The following is a 9868-nucleotide window of genomic DNA, read 5'->3' as shown; positions in this document are numbered from 1 at the left end:
TCTCTCTCTCTCTCTCTCTCTCTCTCGCATTCACTCTGGCCTCGCTTCCATGTCGCCTTGGGTCACCTGAATATCTCAGGAGAATCTCTTTCTTCTGTCATATTGCAGTAGCATCCTCTGCCAGTCCTGGGGATTGGGTTGTGGACATCCTTGGGGGAACATTGTTCAGCTTTCCACTCCTCCCAGTCCCTCAACACAGCGTTATCTCACTTCATTCCACAGCTCATTGCACTTTCTTCCTGCCATGGCTTCTTAGATCTGTTCTATCGAATGTCCACTTGTGTCTGTCTGGACTGTGGGGGGCCTTAGAGCAGCACCCATGGCTTGGCCTCCTGGGGATTTATCCTCAGGGCCTGGTTCAGCACCTGACACACAGTAGCTGCCATGGCCTTTGGGTACACGGCGAAGGATGGATTAGCTGTGTGCTCAGGCCAGACGCTTCCCCTCCAGGCCTAGTTTCCTCATCTGTGAGTGAACTTGGGAGTCCCTATAGCTGCGCGACCTTTCTGCACAGGGTTTCTGTGACGCAGCTGTCTTTGTGGTGACTGACTGAGGTGCCCGTGTTAACCCCAGAACGTTGGGCCAGTCATCACAGAGCCTCGGGCAACAGGCTGGGACAGCCAAGCCTTTTACTGAGTCTGTTAAGGGTAGATCCTGTCACAGCAGGCAGACTTGTCTGGACAAAAATCACATGCCCAATGGTGGGGAGGTAGGGTTTCTCCCCTCATTGCTCACTAATTGAATGCTTTCCAGAAAGAGAAGACAATGGAACCCAGCCCAGACAGAAAACCTACACAGTGTCGTGGTCTCAGCATGAAGACACAGGCACTTAGGGCCAGACATTGGCCTCCATGGCAATGTCCATGGCATTGCCTCCATGGCAATGTCCATCTTCAGAGATGTAGACAGAGGCGGAGAGCCACGGCCCAGAGAGACCAAGAACATGGCGCAGACACAGACGCATCTATTGTCATTCTCTCTCTCTCTTGCCAGAACTCAGAACCACAGACACACATCCACAGATGGATGTAAACACAGGCACCACTGACTCTCCCTGCGCTCAGTCCTACACACAGTCACTCCTACCAAAGATGTGAACTCTCCAGTTGGACTCACCAGGGGCCGGGCCGAAGGGACAGACATCAGTTCATTTCCTATCTGGTGACAACTTGCATAAGCTGGTCACCTCTTCACTGACCCTCTAACAGATGGCAAATTAAGGGGGCCCTGGGAGGGGTCAGGGGAGGGCCGGGCTGCCGTGGCTGCAGGTTCAGCAGAGGAAGCAGCTGCTCCTGAATTTCATAAACACACAGCAGAGTCTTTCCTGGTCTTCCTCTTCCCGGGCGTGTGGCTCGGCTCGCAGCTCCTCTTTGTACACCGCTATCTTCCTCCAGATGCGGGGAAGGGCGAGGGCACTCTTTGTGTCTGCCCCCAGCGAGGTGACCTTGGAAACAGAGACCAGCAAGAATGCCAGTGTGAAGGAGAGTTCAGTGATGACAACCCCTGCGAGAGGAAGCCACAGTGAAGGGAGAGTGTGGGACACGCCCAGGGGCGCACAGAGTGGGAGACAGGGAAAAGCGGGAACCAGACCCTGGGTGTCTTGAGTTCATCTTAAAGGGTAAAATGGTAAATTCCAAGCATGCTGGTCTACCTTATGGATTTGGAAGGCCCCTTCCTTCCCCCATCTGTTCCCATCTGTTCTTTTTAGGTGTATTTGCGTTGCTACCTGGGCACAGGGGCACTGGGGACTGGCCTTCCAGGTCTCTCTGGCCCTGCAGAAGCTGAGCTCTTTGTAAAGGCCTTCACCCTCATCGTCTTCACGCTGAGTGGGCTGAGGACGAAGAGGAAGGGCAGGGATTGGTCTTGCTCTCTCGGGCGTGGCAGAGGAAAGTCCGCGTATAAGTGGCCTGTGCAGTTCCAAGTTGTGCTGTTCCAGGGCCAACTAGAACCTGTCTGAACCTGTTCCCATGAAAACTCCTCAATGCACTGCCACTTCTACATAAAAACTCTCCTGCACGTCTAAGACCCCCTTTCTTCTTCCCCTGCTGAGATAGTTGCTGTCTGACCCTCTCTATTGCAGGACGTGTGGCAGGTTAATTCACTTCATTGAACCTCAGTCAACTCATGTGTTCCGTGGAGATCGTGTGTCTACTTCCTAAGGTCTTGAGAATTAAGTGAGCTTAACATGTATAAAGTAACTCAGTGCCTGACACATACAGTATCCCCAATAGATGTTAACTATTTTTATTATAAATGAGTAAGTAGGCAAAAAGTCATGATGTGACTTAACCAGATGTTATGTCTGATAAAAATATTGGGCCTCCAAGAAGTTGTCCCCAAAGTAGCTAACTGTACCTTTATTTACAAATATTCATGACAAAATTTTACAAAGAAATGGTGAACATATAGAGAACAGTTATAAATATTTTGTTCTCCAAAAGATTGTATTTTCTCAGACGCCTGGCCGTGCAATGGCAGATCTAGGATTGGAGCTCCCTGTTCATCTCCACAGACCGTCCACCATGGCTTTCTTGACTTTAGACTACATAACAAAGGCCTAGAGTGTCTGTTAAAATAAAAATTCCATGCCATGCTCCCTGTACTCCTGGCATGGGCCCATGAGTCTGTTTTTTTCAAGAAGCACCCAGGTGATTCAGAAACAGGTGGTTTGAGAACAGTACTTTGAGAAATACTAAGACAGATGATTCTGTTTTCTTGTATTTAGAGATTTTATTTTATTATTATTATTATTTTTTTTTAGAGACAGAGTCTCACTCTGTCACCCTCATTAGAGTGCTATGGCATAACAGCTCACAGCAACCTCCAGCTCTTGGACTTAGGTGATTCTCTTGCCTCAGCCTCCCCGAGTAGCTGGGACTACAGGTGCCTGCCACAATGCCTGGCTATTTTTTGTTGCAGTTTGGCCAAGGCCAGGTGCGAACTGACCACCCTCGGTATATGGGGCTGGTGTCCTACTCACTGAGCCACAGGTGCTGCCCTGGCTTTGAGATTTTAAAAGTATTCAGCTTTGTGGTTCTTTGCTCTCTGTTGGCATCTGAGCTCAATGGGAGCTTATAAAAATCTTGGTGGACGTCAGGGCATGATAACTCATTCCTAGCACTCTGGAAGGCCAAGGCAGGTGAATCTCTGGAGCTCCAGAATTGGAGACCAGGCTGAACAAGAGTGAGACCCTGTCTTTACTAAAAATAGAAACACTAGGTAGGCATTGTAGTGTGCACCTATATATAGCCCCAGCTACTCAGGAGGCTGAGACAGGAGGAGCACTTGAGCTCAAAGTTTGAGACCAGCCTATGCAAGAGCAAGACCCCCATCTCTACTAAAAATAGGAAAACTAGATGGTTGTGGTGGTGAGCACCTGTAGTCCTAGCTACTCGGGAGGCTGAGGCAAGAGGATCACTTGAGTCTCAGCACCTATAGCTTAAGTGGCTAAGGCGCCGGCCACATACACCAGAGCTCGCGGGTTCAAATCTAGCCCAGGCCTGCTAGACAACAGTGACAACTACAACCAAAAAATAGCTGGACGTTGTGGTGGGTACCAGCTACTTGGGAGGTTGAGGCAGGAGAATCATCGCTTAAGCCCAGGAGTTGGATTGCTGTGAGCTGTGATGCCACGACACTCTACCCAGGGCCACACCTTGAGGCTCTGTCTCAAAAAAAAGAGGATCACTTGAGCCCAAGAGTTTGAGGTTGCTGCCACAGCACTCTACCGAGGGTGACAAAATGATAGGCTGATTTAAAAAAAAAAGAAAAAGAAAATTTTAGTATACAAGGAGCGCGATTTCTGTCTTCCAGGAGGTCACTTCCACGCACTCTCAGGACTTGAAACACTGGGGGCTTCCAGAAACATTTCAGGGCGGTTTTGTCATCATAATCTGTCTTTAGCAAAATGACCCTCAAAATTTGCTGAGCTGGCTCTTCCTGGCCATGGAAGTAGAAAGCTGGCCACCAGCCAGACCTCTTGTTTCTGGCCTCCTTGGTTCTTGCTGACCTCTAGGGAGGCAGCACCCGGCAGGGCTGGACTGTGGGTGGTCCAAGGGGCTGACATTTCCGGAGCGGGTAGGGTAGATGCAGGCAATGAAGTGTCTTCCTCTCTGAGTCTGCCAACTCTTGGTAGACTGAGCGCAGATCCTACTTGGACTATGGAAAACTTTCCTCGGCACAGGGTCCTTAGATCCAGCTCACACCGCTGCCTCCTGTTATATGTGTTCATTCGTATCCTCAGCCATTTTTCTATGCTTTCTCTCTTTTTCCTTTTTCCAGCTTTCTTTTAAATCTCTTCAACACGGTAAGTGGGGTTCTTGTAGCTTAGAGGTACCTTCTTTGTGTCTACCCTTGCTCTCGAAGGGTGGGATGGATTTTTTGGAATCTGTAGGTAAATCAGATCACCTTCCCCTGGAGGACCACAGACTAGCCCACCATCCTGACTCAGGGGAAGGTCAGAATCACCACCCCAAGACAATAGCAGAGGGAGCCGAAATGCTCCAGGACGGAGGAAGGTAGAACTAGACTTTTTCTCCTAGCGTAGTAACCCAAATTTGAAGAGTTTTTAGGAACAGGTGCAAAGATGTCTAGAGTTGAAAGCAGAGCTAGAGAGAAGAGTGTCGCCTGACTGCACACACTCCCCCACCTGCACATGCGCACACCCCCTCTGTCAGCCTCTGTCAGCCACCGTCCTAGCCTAGCCGCACACACTCCCCCACCTGCACATGCGCACACCACCTCTGTCAGCCACCGTCCTAGCCGCGACAATGCAAACCCTTCCCTCCTTCTTTATCTTCCCTGCGTGATTGCTGCTCAGGACTCACCCTCTCCTAGAATCCGCAACCCCTAACTTCAGGCTCACGGAGCCTTTTCTGACTCCATCTCTTTATTTTTATTTTTGGAGACAGAGTCTCACTTTGTCCCCCTTGGTAGAGTGCCATGGTATTATACAGCAACCTCAAACTCTTGGACTCAAGCGATTTTCTTGCCTCAGCCTCCTGAGTATCTGGGACTGCAGGTGCCCACCACAATGCCTGACTATTTTTATAGACGAGGTCTCACTCTGGCTGAGGCAGGTCTCAAACCTGTAAGCTCAGGCAATCCACCAGTCTCAGCCTCCATGTCCATTTTAGATATCAACATGAACTTAATGCAAGTCTCTCCAATGTGATGCTTCCCTGCTCAAGCCTTACTGGTGATGTCCTAGGGCCAAAAGGATGAGGTCTAAACTGCTTAACGGGGCCTAGGTGGCTTTTCAAGATCTGAGGGATCCCTCTTCTTTCCAGCTTCATTGACCTCCCTGCCCCAGCCACGCAGAGCTTCCTACAGCTCCTGAATGTGCCAGACCCCCTTACTCTGTGCCTTTGCACACGCTGTTCTCTCTGCCCATAATATTCCTGGCATGCACCACCTGCCTACCTCCTCCTTATCCTACAAAGCTAAGCTCAAATACATATCCTTCCAGAGAAGCCTTCTAAGGCTCACTCCCCACCCTTTCAATCTGGGTTGGATGACACATTCTCTATGCTGCTTTAACACTCTGACTTTCCTCTGTCATAATCCTTAAGACCCTGAATTGTGAGTGTCTGTTTGTCTGTTTACCTGGCTCTCTCCCTTATGGGCCTGTAAGCTCTTGAGGATAAAGGACTCTGTCTTATGTGTTAATACATTTATCTTCATATTCTTGGAGCTTAACACACAGCAGGAGTCTAATAAGTGTTTATTTGACTGCATTCCTTTGTTTTTCAAAACAAGTAATTTTTTTTATACTAGGGGGAGGGGGGCCTTGCTGTGTTGCCCAGGCTCATCTCTGAGGTTCAAGCAATCCTTCTGCCTCGGCATCTTGAATAGCTGAAAAAACAAACAAACAAAAAAAGAAGTAATTTGTAAAGTTCAAAGAGATGGAATCAAAAGCAAATTTATAACTTAGAGCTCTTCCTGGTGCTAATGGTGTAGTGTTCTTATTTGTTGCGACTGTATTTATTGTGTACTGTGTTATTTCATATGGCAGAGAAGATCTGTAGGGTTAGGGATGTGGGCTGGGAGTGGATTTATCCCATAGACCTGAGACAGAGACTTAATTTGTATAAATCCTTCCAGCCTGGGCCTCTGCGTTTTCTTTCTGGGTAGAGATCATCTTCTGGAGGAAATGGAACGGCTCCAAGCCTATAAGTCTTTACTTTCACTTGTTCTTTTTGTGTTCTGCTGTGTAAAGTTTTAAAAGACGGAGCCCTGTTTGAGACTTGACAGGATTATGTTCATGATCCCCCAAAAGTGTTTGTGTAACCTCAAGCCACACTGAAAGCAAAATGCAGCTTACAGTGGGATTCGGATGGACCTGGCTCAACTTTTCATCTGGCCACTTGGCTCGCGAGCGCACAGTGTTTGAGTCAGTGGCTCCTCCTGAGGTCTGTAGGGGCTGTGATGTCGATAAGATCCGAGGCCAGGGTGCTCGCTTCCTAGTAAGTAGAGAGAATTTTAGGAATTCAACAACAAAAAGTTATTGAGCCCCTGGTTTGTGCAAGGCCCAAAGCTAAACTAAACACGATGGATGACACAGGTTGTTTGGGGCTGGGGCTCCATTCTCAAGAAGCCTCCTATCTAGAAAGAAAGGCCGATAAGCAAAGTTTTGGAGACGTGCAGAACACGACCTGCTCCAGCCTCAGTAATTGCTATGACGTCCAGGGCATTGGGGAATGGAATGCCTTTTATTGAGTTACGTACAAAGGTTTAGGTCTTAAGTCCATTATTGTCTTGAACCATATTATTCTCATCTTGCAGTTAAATGTAGTGGACAGAAGCCCAGAAAATTAAGTTGGGAAATAAGCAAGGACATTGAAGGCAACGGTGTTTTGTTGGGGAGGGGGAGCTGTACCCCGCCATTTGCCCTTGGCAGATGGTATGAAGTCTGGGAGAAAGCTCTTTAAGAAATTAGGACGGTATGAACTCTAATTTCATGACTCTAGCTGCTGGGTTGGAATCAGTAGATTTGAAAGCCAGTGATGGAGAGATGGATCAAGACCTTGTCCTCAGAGGGATAAAGGGGAGGATGATTTTGAAGTAGAGATGAGGGTGTCAGATGACAATATCATTTTAGTAGGCTGTAAGACCATGGCTGGAGAGAGTGTAACCGTCGGGGTCAGGGTGGGGGTATTGAAGAGGTGAAAAGTTTAATTATCTTCACAATGAACTCCAATCATGTCCATTAGCATCTCCTTATGGAGGTAGCAAAGGAAGTTGAAAACCTCCCCCCCCATCACCACTAGTGAAGAGTTTTCTAAAAGGGAACCTACAGCCTCCTCCTGGAGGTTTCCACAGGTCTTTTATTTCCTGATTAGGAGAAAAACCTTTCTGTACCAGTGTTGTCGCTGTTCAAACCTCCTCAGAAAAGAAAGGGAGAAATGCTTAATTTTTTCCTTTGCAAAATGGTACATTCAATAGCCCTCAAGCTCCGAATGTAGGAAGATGTTACATTTCTTGGCTAACCTTTCATTTTCTTATAGTAGCATAGAAACAGCCTAGCTTTCTTTAACTTTTTTTTTAAGGGTAATAAGTATAAAATTCAAAAGATACAATCGCAGTTACCATCTCTGCAAGTCTCTGTTTCACATTTGTCTTGTATCCATCCCATTCCCCTCTCCTGGGGTAGCAGTATCACTAGTTTTTTTCTGTGATTTTTTTTTTTTTTCTTTTTGAGACAGAGTACCCTGGGTAGAGTACTGTTACATCACAGCTCACAGCAACCTCCAACTCCTGGGCTTAAGCGATTTTCTTGCCTCCACCTCCCAAGTAGCTGCAACTACCGGCACCCACCATAACATCTGGCTATTTTTTGTTTGCAGCTGTCGTTATTTGGCAGGCCTGAGCTGGATTCAAGCCCGCCAACTCAGGTGTATGTGGCTGGAGCCTTAGCCACTTGAGCCACGGGCGCCGAGCCTCTTTCCATGATTTTTGTGGCACCTTGTTGATTCCTGTGTTACCACGGAAGGGACCTCGTGGAAATTGGTTTAACACAGAATCCATATCCTGACTGTGGCCAGGCCCTAGGTGCTAAAGCCTTAGTTTTTTTTTTTTTTTTGAGACAGAGCCTCAAGCTGTCCCCCTGGGTAGAGGGCTATGGCATCACAGCTCACAGCAACCTCCAACTCCTGGGCTCAAGCGAGTCTCCTACCTCAGCCTCCCAAGTAGCTAGGACCACAGGCGCCCACCACAACGCCTGGCTATTTTTTGGTTGCAGCCATCATTGTTGTTTTGGCCAGCCCGGGCTGGATTGGAACCCGCCACCTTAGGTGTATGTGGCTGGCGCCTTAGCCACTTGAGCCACAGGTGCCTAGACTAAAGCCTTAGTTTTGATGAAGTTTCATTAAAAACTTCATTCCTTTTCTTACCCTTAATGTAGCTAGAATGAAGTTCCGGTACTTTCTTTAGTAGTGAACAGATAACTGTCTGCGGGAGGAAGACTTTTCAATTCAGGAAGCTTTTGGACATAGGAACTTTGAGAGCGTTTTAGTCCCCGTTTCAAAACCCAGCCGAGTGGTTCCCGTTCAGTGAGATGACTGATGGCTGCCACTCAAGGTCACGTAGTCCAGCTCCTGTCGCTAACTGGCTCCAGTGAATATCTGTGTTTATTTTGCCATTGAATATAAAGCATAAATTTTTCTTACGCCAGTAGCTCATCAGGTTCTTGAATCTTTCATCACAGACTCGTTGAGACAGGAACTAAGCCTGAGCCACCCTCTCACCCTGGCCAGTGGGTGTTCAATAAATGTTTCTCCCTGATTCTAAGAAAGACTCGGTGAGGTCACATGCCCAGGAGGAGGAAGGACGCTGGGAATGAGCGATAGGAGACTTTGCACCGACCTTTCCTCTGGGTCAGCTGCTGACTGCCTCCCTAACGAGGCTCCGGCTCCTTGACCCCCATCAGATGGTTGATCCCACTGGGTTTTCAGGAAAGCGTGGTCACCACTGCTTCCTTGCTCCAGCTCCTGCTGATAGGAGTTCACGTTGGCCGATCTTTTTTGGTTACACCCAGGATTCCTTTGTGGGGAAAGGGAAAGTAGCGTGCATTAGTGCCCGGGACTAATTATGACTTGCTTCCTTTGTTTTTAGACTTATCTTTCCGTGCTGTTCATTCTCCTTGAGAAGTAAGGAAGTGCAGGTGGCAGATAGGGGGCACAGGACTGAGCGCCCGTAAGACTGGGTTCGCGCCCACCACGCATGTGCCGCCGGGGGCATGTCGCTGCCCCTTCCTGGGCCTCAGTTTCCCTGTCTGTACAATAGAAGTCAGGCTATCTGATCTCAGCAGTCTTCTCTGTTACAGCCCTATGAACTGGGGCCCCCTTTCCTACGCTTGTGCTCCTGTGACCTCCCCCTTGCCTTTGCCTCTACCCAGAGCCCAGATGTCCTTACTGACTCAGATCTCTGCTTTGTACTTCCAGGTTTTCTTCGTGTCTGATCTCTTCAAGACTAAGACCACGCTCTCCCTGCCTGCTCCTGCCATCAGGAAGGAGATCCTTTCCCCTGTGGACATTATCGACAGGAACAACCACCACAACATGGTGTAGGCGCCGCCTTAGTGAAGTGACTGCTGACAGCAAGCTCTTGCTGCTCTCCAATCTCATCAGACAGTAGAATGTAGGGAAAAACTTTTGCCCGACCGATGTTGTTTTTTTTTTTTTTTGTAAAGAAAAATTTGACTCTGTGGCCTTCCAAAATAGGTAGCATTCACCTATGTGGAAACAATGACAAAGCAACAGCAGGTGCCGGCGTCCTGGAGGTGCCGTGAGCGGAAGTGTCCATGTTGTAGTGGACACAGGCTCGTTCAGGAACAAACACTAAAATAATCTGAGAGGAGGCTGCCGGTCGC

At 48.3% G+C, this 9868-nt stretch overlaps 1 protein-coding gene across 1 annotated transcript in view; it reads left to right on the top strand.

Moving 5' to 3' along the window:
- The window catches only part of PLPP3 (phospholipid phosphatase 3), an 88708-nt gene extending 79042 nt beyond the window's left edge, over positions 1 to 9666 (top strand). Inside the window, exon 6 of the mRNA XM_003793120.3 lies at positions 9441 to 9666. Within this exon, the coding sequence (XP_003793168.1) occupies positions 9441 to 9566 (126 nt within the window). The 3' untranslated portion in view covers positions 9567 to 9666. The remainder of the gene's footprint in view (positions 1 to 9440) is intronic.
- Positions 9667 to 9868: the final 202 nt, after the last annotated feature.

This window comes from Otolemur garnettii, unplaced genomic scaffold (genome assembly GCF_000181295.1).
Source record: "Otolemur garnettii isolate 467f Iridium unplaced genomic scaffold, OtoGar3 scaffold00066, whole genome shotgun sequence".
In the NCBI taxonomy this organism is placed as follows: Eukaryota; Metazoa; Chordata; class Mammalia; order Primates; family Galagidae; genus Otolemur; species Otolemur garnettii.
This window is presented reverse-complemented; position numbering and strand designations above follow the sequence as displayed.